The 19,529-nt window shown below is 33.6% G+C and overlaps 1 protein-coding gene across 1 annotated transcript; it reads right to left on the reverse strand.

Moving 5' to 3' along the window:
* Positions 1-6,679: 6,679 nt before the first annotated feature.
* On the reverse strand, positions 6,680-7,997 carry LOC142986726 (uncharacterized). Its single transcript, XM_076135338.1, has 2 exons — positions 7,690-7,997; positions 6,680-7,436 (listed from the first exon to the last, which is right to left on the reverse strand). The coding sequence occupies exons 1-2, from the start codon at positions 7,865-7,867 to the stop codon at positions 6,733-6,735; spliced, it is 882 nt and encodes a 293-aa protein (XP_075991453.1). The 5' UTR covers positions 7,868-7,997; the 3' UTR covers positions 6,680-6,732.
* Positions 7,998-19,529: the final 11,532 nt, after the last annotated feature.

The raw sequence follows: 19,529 nt of genomic DNA on the forward strand, positions 1-19,529 counted from the left end.
AAAGTTGCATTGAAAGTATGGCTGAAACGTTTACGACCGTTTGACCTAGCACTTCAGGATCAGTGAAGGTTACACTTTCCTTTCACTACAGTGTGTACAAGGTCTAGTTTTATGGCCGGTATGGGAACTAAGGCTTAGCGGCAGTTTCATGTGTTTCATGACGCGACAATGTAACGCGTTTTATGAAGACACGAGTCGTTGTAGGTGAATTATTTACAACAACAAACGTTTAGGGGATTTGCTAGAAAACTCGTAGAAGTTTAATAAGAATACTTTTTGTTTTAGTAGATTTTTTATTAAAACAGGTTTGTAAATGGTGGAGGATTATGGTGTCGATTATTTTAGTGCTTCGGGCAGTAAAAAGTATGCCATATCCAGTATCCACTATTGTAAGTCTACAATCATTTCAAACTGCGCGGAATAGACAGCAGATTCAATTGCAAAATCCAGGCACAAAAGTAACACACAGACAGCTAACAGACAACTAACAGACGTTTTGATGAATACACTACCAAAATGCTATTCTGAAGCAATCACGATGGACGGGAAATTGACTATTTCAATATCCTTTGTTAATTACTACTGCGCTGCTGTGTATACCAATGTCTCTGTGATGCGGTCGGTAGTATATGCGACTACAAGAGTCTCGAATTTGCATCCTAGGTCGGATCAAACAGTCCTGAGTTTTTCTGTTAAGAATTTCTCAGAGATTGCCCGGAGTTAGGAAGTTCAGAAAGATCGTTGGTCCTGCCTGATCTCTCACTGGTCGTCTCGGTTTAGCCGTCCCATCGGGCTATGAGAGTAAGGATGTACCTGTGTATTGTGCACACACTTGGCACTCGGCATACTAATAGTATGAGAATCATTATCAGTCTTATGTTCCATTACTCGTATTGATAGTGTCATTTCAATTTAAGTAAAGATCTATTTATGACCGTAAAACTTATTGCTTAAAGGCGCAAAGCGTACGCAACTCTTTCGTCATTACTTCGAGCAAAATTCTCGGCTCTTCGTGTGAAACCAGTAAACAAGTCTTCACAAAATTAAAAATTAATAATCTCTTTGATCTCCTGACTGCCGAATAAATCCTTTAAAAAGCAAACGACCCCTGTTAATATAAGGCTTCCCTAATCGACGGTATACATGTCGATCGGTGAGCGAAAGATAGCTAGCTATAAATTCAGAGAGAAATGCTCTAAGGGGTGGACTGCCGCCGTGTTGGGACCTTGTCATCGTAAACTGCGGCGCAATAGGAACAACTTGTAATGCATTGAAACCAGGTCTTTAATGCTTTAAGCTTGCTTTATTGATGCTGAGGGGATAGTTCGATTTGATTGATCTTTTAAATAATGCTTGCGTGTTAAAGTAAGAAAAAGTATGTTTATTTGTTTTTTATTTATTTTTGTTTTCGAGTTCTATTCTGTTTTGATTATTTTAGATTTATATTGTATAATAGATATAAAAAAAAAACAGAATATAGTTATATAAATGATTTATAATAATTTAGGAACTCCGAAAATGGTTCTGATTTTTTTCGTTTATCTCTGATAAAAACTAGGGATAATGATTTAGGATAGTTAAAGACCTGCGATCAAACGTAGGCTAGTTTTTAATCTACTGCGTGCCTGAGGCAAAAAATGATCAGTAGCCTCAAAAAATATCTTATGCCGACACAAAAAAATTGTTTTAAACTTACAATATTAAATTCGTACTTTGTGTCATAATTAACTCTTTAATTATCACTTTTTCCAGCCAATTATCTAATCTTTATCCAGGCAAAATATTCAATGTGAACTTATAATTTTTTTTAAAGATCACCTAAAATAAAGAAGGGACTGAACTGAACTGACGGAAGGGTCTACACAAAGTGTAGCTGCTCTTTTGTAATGTCTCACTTAACTAACAAGGTAGTAAAAGTTTATTAAGTGTGTGCCTGAAAAAAATATTCCGTTGTTCGCGTAGCTACTGCTACGCCGTCTACGAAACGTGCTACGCCGTTACAACAAACGGATATTAAATTATGTTTTGTTTTATGTACTTTTCATTTTTGTGTAATGATTGTTAGAAAGCATCTGTCTGGTTATCATTGCTAATAACAAGAAATATTATTTTCCCATTTTCTTCTCTGCCTGTTTCCCTCCTTCCGAACAGGCGGTAAATTTATAATACATATACTACTATTTCTATTTGATTTTATTTTAGATTCTTTGAATCGTATATTTCAAAAACTTCCCAACTTAGCAACAACTTTTTTTGGCACTTAATCTTTTCACCGCCTGAGTCGGATTTATCCGACAAAAAAATTCGGGCTTATTCCGCCTGTGTCGGATTTATCCGACACAAAACCCTGTGCATTATATTATATCCAATTTCTGAACGTATTACGATGTTTTAGCCTAAAATACATATCTTTTTCTAAAGTTTATCTATTCAACCTTTTATTTTGTGTTATAATTCAGATTTACTATATCAAGAAACAAAATAAAATACTATTTCAATTAAGGTAAATTTACTAATATTATCCCGGAGAAAGTGAAATAAACTTCGAACGCCTATGTCGTATTTATCCGACAGTAGTGATGAGACATAATGTTAGAATTTATAAGTCATGGAATATGCATAAACAAAAATATTATATTAAATACCAAGTTATTAAATAAAAAAGTACATTAAGTAATTGTTATTTAATAACGTGTTATTTTTTTTCTGTGTAAATCTATATTTATGTAAGAAATTAGCGATTTAGTTATTTTTGTATCGACAACTATGAAGGCGAATTCCCATCCCTTGACTGTGTTCTTTTCGCCAGTATCGTCAGCGCCTGCGTCGGATAAACACGACCGTTCATGACGTCACAACCGAGTTGAGCCGTATGGAATTTTCCATTAGTGTTGCGCGTGTTTTTGTGATATAAATTAGTAAGTTTTACGTTTGTGTTTACAAATTGATATTTACCATGACGACTGCAGAAGAATTAATAAGAATTCTAGAAGGTGATGACGATGACGAAGTTGTGTCAGACGAAGAATTTGATATTAACTTATATTATTATTATTATATTTTTTTAAATCGATTGATGTTTTATTTGCTTACAAAAAATGTCGGATATGTTCATAGAGTATACAGTAGTAGGTAAATATGTACGTAGTTGTTAGTTTACCAAGCTCGTAACTACAAATATCATTATTATAGCGAAATATCGACATCGAAAAATTTACCTACAACAACCCTATTTGTTGTAGGTATTTATTGTTCGATTCAATGTGCCGGGCGCTGGGAGCACGCCTACTGATAAAAAGTCGGGCGGTTAAAGGTTAACTAAATAGGACGTAAAAACGACAACGGTATCGAATTGATCGGCTCGCTTACATCCAAATTACATATTGTTAAACAGCTCTATATGTATGTATACGCGCGGCTTGTCTCGCGTTGCCGTGGGTGCCGCGCAGGTCCCCGGGGTTGCCGCGTCTGCCACGCAGCTCCCCGCACCGCCGCCGCTGTCGCGTCTCTGCCTACCCCCAGCTAAATAGCGAACTTTAATCGATATTTCTTTTATACATCTAGTTATGATGTTATCTATGACATTGGCGTGAACCTGGCTGGAAGAATCAGTCAGTCAGTAGTTATGCATACTCATTTTATTTCTCATCTAAGGATTTAACAAATTGTTAATGATAGATCATTGGCAATTTGTTGGATTGTTGTTTGTTTTGTCTTAGGCTTTCTAAATATATACGAAAAAATATAATAATATGATCAAGCTATTTTAGAAGTATATATATATTTTTTAATTAATATTCTTCTTTTTCTTATTGTATGGTTAGTGGTCAACCTGGTGTCAAAGTTGTTCATCCTGCCTAAAAGGTTTTTCACTTGATTCAACTGTCTTACTTGACAACAACCGAGACCGACTTTTAACGTGCCCTCCGAAGCACGGAGGCGCCCAACTTAAATACTACTATACCTGCGGTTTGCCATCTATGGAATGAGCGCGCCCACGTTTCCTTAACCCACAGTTCATTAACCGAACGGTGAGACAACTGACTATAGGTGCCTTTATTATTATTTATGGTCAATGAGAAATGGGATTTCTTCTCAGGTAGATTTAGACATTTTCTCCATTCAATAGGAATAAAGGCATTGATGGTTTGTGTTACCGTCTCTAGCACATAAGACGACTTCACATGCTAATTGTTTTACATAACATCATTTCCTTAAAGTGTCGCCAACTAACTCAATATAAAGCGAGCATTCGTTAGCAATATTAACGTCAAGTTCATCACAGCGAAGATGTCGAGGATATTGAATAATCATTTACATCGATGCATCAAATGTAGCACATTTCAAATATATTAACTAACTTAATGAATGAAGCGCATTCAAAAGGGTTAGTTTGCAATGCTTAGAGCATAACCCATACTGACTTGCAAAAATGAGCTAAGTCCCCCTGTTATAAAAAGATACACACATACACACTCAGAGCATTATCTTTTCTGTACAGTAGTAATTGCATTGAGATAGCATTTAGGGGACCACCCCAATTAATTAGCAAAAAAGATGGCTTAAGAGAAAAATATTCGGATAAGAAAGTACGTGTATTTATGAATTAAATAATGATTTATCAATATTAGGGACATAAAGACTAACTTGTCTTATAATAAAAAAAAACATTTTATTGTTTTCAAAACTAATTTAAAATGGTCTACGTGAGTTTCTTGCTAGCTCTTTTCATAAGGCAATAGTCTAAAATAATGACTACTATAGATGATTATTTAATAGAAATTTCTTCTTACTCAAAAATCTAAGAACTGTTCTACTATGAACTATTTAAATATTTATCTATATACATTGAAAAATCTTTTGAGAGTCAGTGTAATACACCATTAACTCGAAAACTTTCTGATAGAATTAAAAACAGTTTTCATCAATACAAATAATGATTCAGGAGAAAGGACTACATTAGATTTAATTATTTGGTAATAACTATTAGAATATGGTTCAATGTTCAATGATTCATAGTTTGTAGCAAAAATACTTTATGAATGAATAGAGCACTATATAGAGGTAAAATACTTACACATTCTGCCCAATATAATATTAATTTAGTGTACGTTTGAAATTCACCTAGACCATCTAAGCTGTGTTAACACACAGCTTTTGTCTTAGAGAACTAATGTTGGTTACAGTATTTCATGTCACATGCCAACAACAATGTCAAACATCCCTTTCTATCCATTTTGGAACTGTATACATTCTTGATGCAATGTGCTATAATATTCAAGACATCAGAGCAGAATACGCCCTACTGAACAATACTGCCTCCTACACTTGTATAATTTAGTTCAATCTTTATAAAATTATTCAGGTATCAAAAATTAAGATCAGAGGCTAATATTGTGCTCAAATAAGAAATAAATATGTCTCTATAACAAATGAAATCCTAGATTTTAGAATATAAACTACTTGTTCAAAGATTTTTATACTTATGTGTGAAATAAAAATCGGATTAAAAACTTGTTAAAGATATTTAGCTAAGAGTAGTGTGGTTAAGTTGCTTCTTAATTTCAGTAAAACTTACCATTTTTGAATAGAAGATAATTCTTGTAATTTTACTGGAAAAGCTAGTATAAATTCTCATACAGCGATTGCTTTTAGAAATAGTGTTTTGGCTTAAATTATTTAAGTATGTTGGACCTCACTCATGGGACTGTAAACTTGTTGCTGCTGAGTCTTTAAGGACAGATGAAGAAAATTTAGTGTAATTGAATTGCTATTAACAAATTTAAAACCCTTTAAGGGAACTGGAAATTGTATTTTAAACATTTAGAAACTGGTTTTTCAGTCATCAATGTTTAGAAAATGTTAATGTGTGTGTGTGTTATTGTGTTATGTGTTACATGTTTTACACATTGGGTAAGAAATTAAACGCTGATATACATTTTTATTTTTATTTGTGTCAAACTACATTCAGAGAAGGAATATATTTATCAATATTGTAAAAAACTACGGCTATTTCGATTAATAAGTACTATTCGGAAAATTTAAAACTAGTATACAGAAATAATTTAAAAATCATTGTAAATGGTCTCAAAATTATAAAAAATATCGACACATGACAGATATAAACTAATAAAATATTTTGACAACACAGAGAATTATGGACTGGCCTAAACATATTTTTCATACATCTGTCAGACTTATCAGAAAGGTTTTTTGACATTTACGTGTCATAAATAATACGAATGATTCATAATTGCATTCACTTAAATCTATAGAATTGTTACAATTCTGTTATATTGATTAAGATATGACATTACACTAACATTAATTGGCAATTGTTAAGAATAAATAACAATCACTAACCAATCGTTTCCGCACCGAACTAATGTTCATCCAAAATATATTTCATTCGGGTGGAAGCCGAACCCAAGCCCGCAGGCAAAGACAGCGGGCCGAAGGAAAGCACCCTTTACACTAAGCTACGAAACATTCATGAAAAAACATTGATATTACCATGTGAATGACAAGGAACATTAATTTTATAATTAATATACGATACAATAAATAGATTAGTTAGACAGTAAGTACTTAGATTTAAAAATTGAAATTGAAAATGTTTCATTATATTGTTATTTGATATTAATAAAAGTTAGACTTACAATGGAATATTAGACAGTAATAGTAAAATTGATAAAATGTTTAATGTAGAAATACGAGTTGTTAATGGTTGTTTTAATCTTTTGTCACTTTTACTTCAGAAGTGTCTTTCGGTTGTACTTTTGTCTTGTTGTCATCAACCTTAATTATTTTGCAAGGAGGACTCTCCTCGCGTCCCTCATCAGGTGATAGTAAAAGTATCTCAGTGTCATTATCTGGTATCTCCTGACTTGTCGATGCCGATGACGTTGAAGGCCTTGACTCACCAACGTACCCACTTGTGCTGGGTAGGTCCCGACTGGTACTGGCCATGTCCCGACTGGTACTGGCCATGTCTTGACTTATACTGGCCATGCCACTCGTTTCAGGTATAGGCGACGTCCCTGTCGACCTGGTTGTCATTTCCTCGTCTGCCGTACCATCCATTATTTTTGTAACTGCTATTAGCATATACTTATGGAAATTCAGTTTGTCTGTTTCTGTCATGTTTCTCACATACGGTAGAAACGAATGGAAAAAAAGTTTTTCTTCTCTATATTTGGGATCTGGTTTAGGCGTCTGGTCGGCGTGGAGTAATTTCCTATATTCTTCTGCGCTCGCCGTACTTGAGTCGCCGTCATCTACATCTACTACTTGGATGTTCCGCACTTCGTCGGTTACGTCTAAAAATTTTAGATTCTGCAGATATTTGTATTTTAGTGGCTCCATCACATACGTTATTTTTAATATATTTACATATATATTCTTAATTATAAGCCATTTCGTTTTCATTGATGCGACTGAAAAAGAAAATGTTTTATAAGTTAAGTTCCGTATAACTCATCTAAATATTATTGAGAATTCCATCTTTCATATTTAGGACTATTATTAGCAAACAGAACTACTGGTAAATACGCAGCCTTGTATTACAATACAATACTACAAATATTTTGTAAAATATAATATAATTAAAAATATAATTTATAAAATATTAGTCAAGAAATTAAAAGGTGAGATTTAAAAATATAGTTAGAGAATGAAAACAAGACTTACTCATTTCTAACTGGGCATTTCGAGGCAAGTAAGAATAGCCATCATCCATCTGAGCGCACACTCTCTCCCATGCTTCTAGACGCAACGTTTTATTCTTATACTCCCTGCACCTGTCATTCCATAGGCACGGAAAGGGCTCCACCGTTTTAATCAACTTGAAATCAAAACTACGGCTCATTTTAAGCGATTACACGTTACTTTAAGTTAGTACCACGTGCCGGGGATGGGCAATTGATTTATTGATTACTGGCCGTCTGTCGGCGTGATTCGCGCGCAACGTCGGGAGGCTAACTAACGCGCGACGCGCTGTGCCCGCCAAGTACTACGGACCCTTTTTCCCTGCAGTATACTTCCGTGTACCGGTAACCAATAAAAACTCATGATTTTAGCTTTGGACATTTACAAATGTAACCCTCCACATACAGTACACACCCCTTTAGCAGAGTTTATTGATACGTTTGTAGTTTTTCTGTAGTCAACTTTACCGCGTATTTAGTTTACAATATGTTTGTTAGTACTTAATATTGAAATAGAGGAAGGAAATGTGTTAGACATTTTCATTTGATATATTTTTCTTGTATTTTCTTAATTTTAGTTGGAATGAAAATAATTTGTCTTAAATATATTACAAATATTTTTCTTTGGGTTTTTTATACTAAATTCTCAACGTACCTACAGATAAACTTTTAAATTAATAAAATAAAATAAGTTGGACGCCTTTGTGTGAAACTTGTTCTAAGTTAATGTAAATGTGAAACATTATACGTTGTTTTGACAGTATTTTGTGTTAAAGTGAGTGTGATGAGTTTGTGAGTGAGTGTGTGAGTGTGATGAGTGTGATCTGACCGTTAGAGGTATAATGGTTATCATTCATTTATTATATTCTTAATTTGGCAATGACAAAGCTTGGGTTTCTTTGTTTTTAATATATTAACTGCTTAGTAAACTTCATATTTAGTGAAATATGAAGTATACTAAGCAGTTAACTGCTTAGTAAGCTTCATATTTCACTAAATATGAAGTTTACTAAGCAGTTAATATATTAAAAACCTTAATATATATTTACTGCTTTAATTTATTTACCATTGAGATTTGGTAAATCTTAGGTTTTACCGGAAAATCTTAGGATTTACCACAGTTCGGGCTCTTACAGTAACATATACATCGCATTCAAGAAGTATAAATTATACAGAGTAAGAAATAACTTGTTTAGAAACTTTTAAAGTTCTTTTGATAACCGAATGGGAAAGGAGAGAACGACATGTTATTCTGAATGTTACATTGCTATGAAAGCACCCGCCAAAGTTAAATAATAAGAGAAGTAACGCTCAGACATAAATTTATTTATTTATGTTGTGTGTGGTGTATTATGTATATGGTTATAAACAAAGAAACAAACATAAAATAGGTCGCTCTCACAGTTAAAATAAAATTAGGCTTATTTAAATATTTTTTCAAGATAATAAAAAACATACCCAACCAGCAAGAGCAATGCAATAGTATAAAATTATAAAAAAAACGCACGTCGCAAATAATAGTTCTTAAAAATAAAATAATAAATCAATGTTAAAAGAAAATATTATATTGCATGGGGTCTTAAATGCGATTGAAAATAAAAGGTTAGAATACCTTATTTGGTAGTTAACCAAATAAGGTAAACTAACCTTTAATTTAGAACCGTTGCATTATAATATGTGTACAAGTCGCAAGAGATTAAAATCTTTCAAAAATATTTTCATAATGAAACAACAAATTGAGGAATGAACTATATTTATTTATTAAACAAGCAGATTGCAATAAGAGAAATATGATTTTGACAACAATAAATATTATTATATTATAGTTAAGCAACTACGTAAATTTTACTACGCGTTATAATTTTTTTATACAATCATATTGTAACTAAAATTAGATACAAGAAAGTCTATTTTTTAAGTACACATATTTTTAGAACTATTAAACTGTAAATGTTAGAACAATGTATTTTTAAGTATTAACTAATCACATTTTTTTTAAATGTTTTTTTATTATTTTTTTCTATTACACATTTAACACTACATTATAATTTTTTTTTTGTTATTTTGTATTTTTTTGTTCTAAATTCTAAATACACTTATTATACATAGTCAAATATGTTACAACAATTAAAATCCAACATTAATACAATGAAAAACTTTTTAAACTTGCAAATATTATTAGAAAATACACTCGCATATAATACATAATTATCAATTTAAAAACACAATACCAAAACAATTCAGAATTGCGCCAAGCATAAAGCAAAATAACCTTTTAGTAACATTGTTATAACTAAGAGCCCTATCCATTTGCACTCACGCGGGAACGAATGCGTGACAATATAATTAGGCTTAATGACAGACAGCTGACTGTCTGATACAAATCTACACTGACAAGCAAATCTGTACCATACAAGTGCAAATTGCAAAGGGCTCTTCCGACATTAAGCCCCCTTACCCACTAGCGTTTTACCGCAGGAGCGGTTAGCCGCGCGGTTGCAGTTTAGTATGCAATCGCTATGACTGCTAAGCGGCGGTTAAATTATAACCGCGCTGCTAAACAATCCCGCGGTTAACTGCTGTTGGTTAAGGGGGCTTCCACACAAAGACTAACTAGAGTGAATGAAGATAACAATATTTTCGCTTTTGCTCTACTTGTTGCGCAAGAAACAACTGTGATTTGTTCAGTAGCCGCTTATAACAAAATTGAGATTCACATATTTAATATTATTATAAAGAAATATGGCTCTAGAATCTACAACTCACTAGTGAAGCATTAATCAAATGGAATAACAACTCGAATATCTAAAAGATTATTTGCTACAACTGAGTATTTGTATCCATAAATACTAATTCTCTAAACTACCAATGACAAAGACCAATGAGTTTTATGCCAATTAATATTTCATTAAAAGCTGGAATTAATAATCAATATTTTACAACTACTCAGATTACTTTCAAAAGCCTCTATCTGAGTCATACTGCTCTAACTCTGAGCTACATTCTACTCATCCGTACAAACGTGACAATAGTACTAATATTTTTTATATTAATATGCACAATTAACAGTTTACTACATCGTTTAGAATTTTAACAAAATAATCTCTTCCTCTATACAATTTTAATAAAATACTTCTTATCTTGTGCCGTCTTTATACAATGGTTGGCATTTAACTAGTTGTGTTCCGTGTCATTGAAATATAAATTTTGTATATAAGATGCAAGGAATCCAAAAAAAAATATAACGAATAAGCACACCACAAAAATAAACATTACGGTCATAAATACAGCTAACAAATATTGTCTATTGGTAAGATTGTGTAGTATCGTACGACTGTGTGTATCCGCCGCTGCGCCCGCGCCGCCACTGTCCGCTGCCCTCCGACGCCGACAACGACGTACTGTCGACGAGAACTTTGTCTGTTCCCCTCCGAACCTTACGTGGAGGGCGCGTTTTAAGCCCATGTAATCTACAGTGCCTAAGTCCCAAAGTATTTGGCGAGCTGAACCTCTGAGTAAGTATTTCACCAGAATCAGCTTATCCTGAGTAGTGAAGCTGGATATTTCATTTGCATGCTCGAAATTATGGTAGAATTCTTCGATGGTGTAATCATCGTCACCAGAGAATACACTTACCCTCTTCTCTAAGCGATCGAACGGTGTAGCTTTAAGTTGTTGAGATGTTGACTCCGCAGTTGACTGTTCGCTCGTTTGAGCAAGGTTAGAATCGCTCTTAGACTTCTGTCTGAATTTTAGCTTCTTTTTAATTTTTAAGAAGCGGGAGAACCGTCCCGGCATTTTTGCTTCGTCCCAGCCTTTTGGCTTTCTAAACAAGTATTTATCTGTTTGTAATTACCGAAATATTGCAGAAGATTAGTAAGTATTATCACAAGACGTCGCTCGGCTAGGTACGACACGCAGCAAGATCAGGATGCGTCGACGACACAAGTGGACACCTGACTCCACAGTATTAAAATGGCGGCGCTTCCACAGAGACTGTGACGTAATCAGTTTTAATGACTTGCCTCAATCATTTCCAAGTCCGACTCTCCGATGCTCTTCTATGAAATGTTGAACGCGGTCGCGAATGCCGTCGCGGTCTCAACAACAGCTTAGATAAAATAGTACCAAGATTTCTCACTATAATATCATTTAACTCTTAACTGCGCACAGCACACAATTTTCCCTTCACCGTGTTTGACGGAAGTGACGCCAACACTCTTATTGGTATTTATTAGTGTTGCTACTTTTTAAATCAATATCACACTTATACCGATTTACATATCTTAGATAAACTTAAAAACCCGATCGAAATAAAGACGACTTGGCATTAAAGTAAGCCGTTTTAAATTAATCGAGTACTTTTGGTTCTTTATGTAGAACAACACCATCCTATTTAGCAATATTTTGAATGTTATCGAAAGCTTCGTCCGAAAACGGACTGCTTTATATTGCAACACAAATTCATCACTGGAATCAAATTATATCTTTTAATAATAAAAAAGTAAGTTTCGTGTGAATAGTAAACAAAAATATCCGAAACAATTTATATTTAAAAATAATTTAAAAGCACTTTGTTATAATCGAACTTTGCTTGATGTTTTGACCTATTAAAATAGTATCGTGTTGAACTACAACCTGACTCTTTGTGCTTTAAACGTTGTACAGCGTTTTGTTATTGTAAATATGCACCGTCTGATTGACCACGAAAACCGACGCTCACCAGCTATCTGCGAGCATGTAAGCCACATACTACATGTATACATGCATCGCTTGCAAATACGGTTCGATAGCAATTAGCAAGCCAAACGCAGCTTTTACCTCAATATTAATAATATAATTTCATATCAACTGTAACTAATTGCTTGCTCCTAAGATTCAATAAACCTAGCTTATAAAATTTTATAAATTAAAAACTATGAAATTTGAAAGCACTGTTTTAATAACAATCCTTTCACCCCCAAATTAATCCCTCAAAGTGAGGGGTTGCGTGAGGTTGATAATGGAATGCAGACACTGATGTCGACAGGGCATTGAGTGCAAAAATTAATACGGGCTTACGCTCGCCGCTGGGTGTACATTAATACTTACGTCCCCATTTGAGCTGTAGTTTATTTCTCCACAACACATGTGCGCATATGTTTTATATGAAAAACCTAAAAGAAATGTTAATAAAACTGTCAGTTGTTTGTTTATTATTTTAATATATTTATTACTAGCGTAGAATTAATATTGGGGTTTTAAACTACTACGTCGATTTATTTTTATTTATTTATTTCCATCTTACTCTAACAATATCTTGGCACAAGTTAAATATATATGTACATGAAAAATTTGTAATTAAACGTATAAAATATAGCAATAACAAACATAAAGCTGACTCTTATGAACATAAAGCTGAATCTTAGTCTTAAATTATAATTATAGGAACATGATCTTACGAAAAATGCGTGTTTAAAATAATAAATATGAAACATACACTAATATGAAACTACAATTACAGGAAAATTTATAACAAATGGAGCTTGGAGTTGCGGTTGACTGGAGGTAATGCTCACTTGCTGTTAAGAGTATCGGATCTTATCCTATTCGTTTTCAAAGGAGAGAGTAAAGCATAAACTTTTGTCTTATTATAATGTCAATACTTCCGTCAGTCATCTAACAAATTTAGATATTCTATTATTTTTACATAAACGTACCATGATCTTAATGTTACAATATTTTTTTTTATAACTGTAATATCAGTTGACTCATTATATTTAGGAGGTATCAATATAATTCTAGCTCGCTCGCGCTCCGTTCGTACTAGCAAAACGTGCAAACTATGGACACTGACAAAAATTACAGGCGAAGGCTAGTATTCTTATAGCATAGTAGTTTTGACTGCCTCCGTTGCGCAGTGGTTGAGATCGCCACGCCGACAATACCATTGCGCCGGGAGGTCGTGGGTTCGATTCCCACACGGAAAAATTATTCGTGCGATCTACAAATAGTTGCTTCGAGTCTGGTTGTACTTTGTGTTTGTATGTTTGTAAAAGTCCCCGCAAGACGAGATAAATATTTAGAGAAAAAAATATAAGTTCCTATAGTATTATTTTACACATAAGCCACTGCCAAGTTTCATCAAGTGTTACAATTTCCGTGTGACTGAGCAGCAATTATCTATTTAAACATACAAACATTCGCATTTTTAATATAAGTATAAGTATAAATTAGCAGAGTTTTAAAATGAAAAAGAAAACATAAGAAGAATTAAACTACCTTTACAATTGTTGACACTAAAACAGTTTTTCAGACAAATGACTACACTGTAGGTATTTAATAAAGCAAGATGGCGGCTCAATATATTATAGGAAGAGATGGCACGATGGGCTGGACTCGTATGGCTCTCTTTCACGCACAGAACTTAATTTGCCCTGGGGAGGGGTTTTACCTAATAGTTTTACAGTTTAGGCAGAAAACAATGATGGCCAGATATTTTAAGTGATAAATATGCTTCTGTTTTCTTTTGTATGTTAATTAATTGATATATGCTATACTTAGAACAACATAAATATATTTATCAGTTGTCTGGTTACTATAACACAAGCTCTACTTAGTTTGGATTCAGGCGACCGTGTATAAGTCTATTTTTTTACAACTCCCGCACTAAGAATTGTTCATGTGCCGCGGAGACTTTTACAAACATACAAATAACAGAAACAAAGTAACAACTAGACACGAAACAACTATTTGTGGATTGCACAAATATTTGTTAGGTGTGGGAATCGAACGACCTCGCGAGCCACTGGCAGTGGCATGACTACCAATGTAACCACTACGCCGCGGAGGCCGTCATTTTAAGTTTAACAACAGTTTTTTTTTCACCATAAAAAGTATCAATTAGTTTCACAAACAATATGGTTATATGGTTTATCGTTCTAGATCAATATTTTTCAGCTACGGTGCACATACCTAAACTAACTACTAACTTAAATCTATTGACAAAGTAGTAGAATATTAAGACAATAAAGCAATTTACTTGAACCGGGAATTAAACCCGAGACCCCCTGATCTATAGTCGAATAAACTAGCGACTGTGGAAGAGAAACAAATACTCCCAAAATAAAACATTCTCCCCTTCTTTGTTTGTACAAGCTTTTTGTTACATTGTTTAGGGTATCATATTATAGTTGTTATTTTTGTTAATACGATATCTTAATTATAGCTAGTTATTTGCGAACATGTTCGTTATTTTTGCCGCTGTATTGTATTACAAGTTTTTTATCCGTTTATTTCTAGCACAACAATATTGATGTTTCATCTGTAAAGGTTTATTACATCGCACGTTATTGTATTGGAAGTTAAGCATTTTACTTGGCGTCATTACAGTTCATGTTCAGCCTTTTTTGTGCAATAAACGTGTTACTTAGCAAGAAATATAGCATTATTTTAGCTTAACTATTCTAGAGTACGAGCAGAAAAGTATCCCTACAAAATGCCTTGCATGATATATGAACGGATATTTATTTTAACAGTAACAACCAAACATGTTTACGCTGTCACATTTTCAATCGCACTTTTTTGTGCAAAAATATCAATTTCCTTACAGCTGTTAGTCAACAATAAATACATAACGATTGCAAAATGATTTAGGTACGGTAGAAATTAATGTTGGTATAAATCTTCGTTAGCAAAAATGCTGTTGTGTATGGAGGATAACGCAATAGCCCTTCAAAATCATTGTCCGTTTTTAAGTGTTTTGCATGAATGAGGACAATCACAAAAATCTAAAATTAAGGAAAATACATAAACTAACGGGTAAATAACACTACGCGTTCCTCTACATATTTTTGCATTTAGCTGTGTTTTAATACAGTCTCTATAAATTATCTGCATTCAACCCAGTAGTCACATAGCCAAGGTATAGACCTCGCTATCAAGACGTTGTGGGTTCAATTCCCACTTACTGCTTTGACGAGAATCCACTTACTCACACGAGGCTTTGAGCTTAGCTTAAGGCTTTTTTTTGGACTTAGAATTGATACATAGCTAGTCTAAGACAAAGTTTATTCTTAGAATAAATTTATTTAAAAAGGAATATTATTATAGTCTAAGATCCCGTTAAGAACGACCTTCACCGAGCTGGTTAATGGATGAAAGATATTTTTTATCAAATAAAATATGTCAATAAATATATTGCGAATGGGTTGTCTAAAAAATTTCAGTCCAGAATATGATTAATTAACAATATTTTTTTTTATTTATTTTTTTTAATTACACTGGCTTGGTTAATGAACAAATTCTAGTCCAATCGAAAATATGAATCCTATAGAATATACAAACATTAGGTTGACTATTTATTTCCCGTCACAACTCTTGGGTAGGCAGGTATAAACAGGTAATCGATGGTTTTTTATGTGATTTGGATGATGGTGATACTGATTTTAATGATGAAACTTTTAAAAACTGTTAATTAAAGTTAGCTTTTCGTAAAATTAAAAACTTTTAATTTTATAGGTTACCATACCATATGTTATAAAAAAGTAACTGCCTTGAATAAGAAATATATCACCTCGTTGTCCAGATACGTCACGCATACCAGGAAACATATTTTTATTTTAGTTCATTTCATTCATTAATCAGACCGGTGCAAGTTACTAGAATCGATTTACCTGTTTATACCTGCCTACCCAAGAGTTGTGACGGGAAATAAATAGTCAACCTAATGTTTGTATATTCTATAGGTTTCATATTTTCGATTGGACTGGAAATTGTCCATTAACCAAGCCAGTGTAATTAAAAAAAATGTTAATTAATCATATTCTGGACTGAATTTTGGTTTGTAAGGTTTCTTTCAGTGAGCTCATGAGGTACCCAAATATCGAGCTTTTTGAAAAGATTTTATTACAAGTTCATACATACTATAATGCGAAAAGACTTTTTCCCCGACCTACTATGTATTACGTAATCCTAGTAACCAGCCTGTTTCAAGTGATGTATGGATGTGAATGAAGTATGGAGAGTTTGTAAGGATCATAGTTATCCTTGTGGAGAGGCTTGTACGCAAAGTGCACAGTCCTGGCGAAAGTATAAAAAATCCATAATGTAGTACACCAGTGATACGCTGGATTATTCAATACGCGGTGTAAATACATAGTAATATTAATTATAATATAGTCCGCCCGCGGCTTTGCCCATACGGAATTCACTTCCTTCGGGGTAGAATTTCCAAAAATCCTTTCCACTTCCTTATGGCAAATTTCAACTTTCTACGCACAGTAGTTTCAGCTGTGCGTTGTCTGTCAGTCAGTCACTCAGTAACGGAAAAGTTTTATTAATATTTATTCATGTACAATCAACATGCCAATTCTCTTTGCTAAGCTTACGGAAGGCACTTTTTAGTCTCTGCTTACTCTTATCGGGTGAAAGCGTGATTTTGATATGAATGTATATGTTACTGTAAAAGCCCGACCTGTGGTAAATTCTAAGATTTTCCGGTAAAACCTAAGATTTACCAACTCTCAATGGTAAAAGTCCGAACAAGCCAGAGTTTAAAAACTATGTTACGATATATAAAAAAATCCTCCTTCATAACTATGTTTATAACTATTTCACGGTATAATTATATACTGTGACATAGTTATAAAGAAGGAGTTTTGGGCAAAGCGACATGGGTAGGTTAGGTTAGAAGGCTAAGGTGGGAGCGAGCGAAGCGAAGCTCCCACCTTAGCCTTCGTGGTTATTTTTTTTTAACCACCCAGAAGGAGGAGCCCCGCGAAGCGGGGCTCCGGCGACATCTCGACATCATCAAGTGAGTATAGGTAAAAGTTCGAATTAAAAGAATTGTTCGGACTTTTACCATTGCGAGTTGGTAAATCTTAGGTTATACCGGAAAATTTTAGGATTTACCATCGTTCGGGCTTTTACAGTAACATATATTTACTAAATTATTTTAGAGTTATCTAAGTTGTGCGTTTATTATTAATCAAAACTATTCCACACATTTCCTAAAATAAATTTATAATTTATCCTGTTTGTGCGTTTATCAAAATGATCTAAACATTTAGTAAAATAAATAGAATATTTAGCTGTAAAATATTTGAACTATGGCATAATGTGTTTGCATTTGTTGGAAATAGTATAAACAAATCCGGTCATTCCAAGTATCTCTTATTGCTAAATATATATTTAAATTATATCTAGTGAGTTCAAATACTGATGGTGGTAATTGTCAAAATTACCAGAAATTACATTGATTAGGTGGTAAATATAGAAAATAGATTTAGCTAGAACCTTTTGCCGTTTGTGTCGATTCAATATACAGGTATAATTATAGGTACAGTCAGTGTCAGAAATATGTATGTACATATTGACAAATTTTTAATCGTACGTTTTTGTAAAACCAGGATGCAATGATCATTAAATTAACGATTTTAAACTGTCGCGACTTGTACACATAATACTATAATGTAACGGGTCTTAATCGCGATTGGAAATTAAAGGTTAGAATACCTTATATGTTCACCCGACGTTTTGATCGCATTACAACGACCGTGGTCACGAGTCAGCTCGTGACCACGGTCGTTGTAATGCGATGCGATGCGATGTTATCATTAAATTAATTTGAAGTTTGTTTAGCGCCATAACTTAACTATTAGATAAAAATGCGTTTGTAAATTTTACAGTGTATACAATGTAGACACTACAAAAACATGCCATGTTTTCAACGCTGACTGTACTTTAATTACGATAAAGGACACAATAGACATCATTTTGTAATTTTCGATAAATTTTCAATACATCTCACAATACAGACGGTATAATATAAATACTCGATTGTTTAACTACCATTCGTTCAAACACACACACAGCATAACTTATTATTATTTTTTCTTTAACCCATTGCTGTTTCACTGCAGGGCAAAAATCTCTTCCCAAACGAGGGGAAAGAGTTAGTCCTTGAGTCTACCACGCTGGCCAAGTGCGGGTTGGGGACTTTGCTTGCTCTCAATAAGTGTATTAAACTAATTGTTAGACATGCAAGGTTTTCTCACGATGTTTTTGTTCACCGTTAGAGCCAGTGATAATTATATCTAACACGCACATAACTTCGAAAAGTCATCGGTGTGTTGCTTCGAATTCAAACCTGCGACCACTTGCGTTGGAGATACCTAGTTAAACCACTCGGCTGACACTGCTTATAATTTACTTAAGTATTAAACCACGCTACTTGTACGTAAACCTAATAAAGTCAAGTCTAGATTCCAAGAAGGCAGGCTTTGTGTATCTACCTTAAATGAACAATATACTTTAAACTGCTTTTACAATTATTACAAGAGTAAGTTGATAGTAGCTTAATAAATATTATCCGCAAGTATAGTTTATTTATTTATGTCCCTTTTTAAAAGAAATAATGAGCACGGTTTAGTTAAGGTATTTAGTAAATTGGTATGAGATAATAAAGAAATATTTTATGCAAAACGATTGGTAATGTTTTTCGACACGGCATTGCATGTTGGTATACAGGTGTGCTACGGTTTCGTAGCTCAATGTTACGCTAGTAGCTAGCTCGTAGCACGGCTACGCGTCCGTAGCGCTACATCAGCAGTATTGATTGCATCTAGCTTTTAGTATAAACTAAAAGCATCATCGCTATCTAGTACAAATTTCGTTTTGAGTATTTGTTTTACTAGGCGTGCCTTTGGTTTATTCAGGCACATAAAAAAAAACTTTGCAATTTACAGAGGTATGAACACAGTCTTATCTATTTTTATATGAAAATAACGATGACTAGGAATATCTAGAATAGAGTATGGAATGTCAGATAGTTATAGATTTGTG

This window comes from Anticarsia gemmatalis, chromosome Z, assembly GCF_050436995.1.
Source record: "Anticarsia gemmatalis isolate Benzon Research Colony breed Stoneville strain chromosome Z, ilAntGemm2 primary, whole genome shotgun sequence".
Taxonomy (NCBI): domain Eukaryota; kingdom Metazoa; phylum Arthropoda; class Insecta; order Lepidoptera; family Erebidae; genus Anticarsia; species Anticarsia gemmatalis.

What these genes read in the sequence shown, in the direction of transcription:
- LOC142986726 (XM_076135338.1), bottom strand. Translation starts at nt 7,867, where the DNA reads ATGAGCCGTAGTTTTGATTTCAAGTTGATTAAAACGGTGGAGCCCTTT. An exon ending in AAATGCCCAGTTAGAAATGA is followed by an intron (nt 7,437 to 7,689) that starts GTAAGTCTTGTT and finishes TTTCTTTTTCAG; the next exon opens with TCGCATCAATGAAAACGAAA.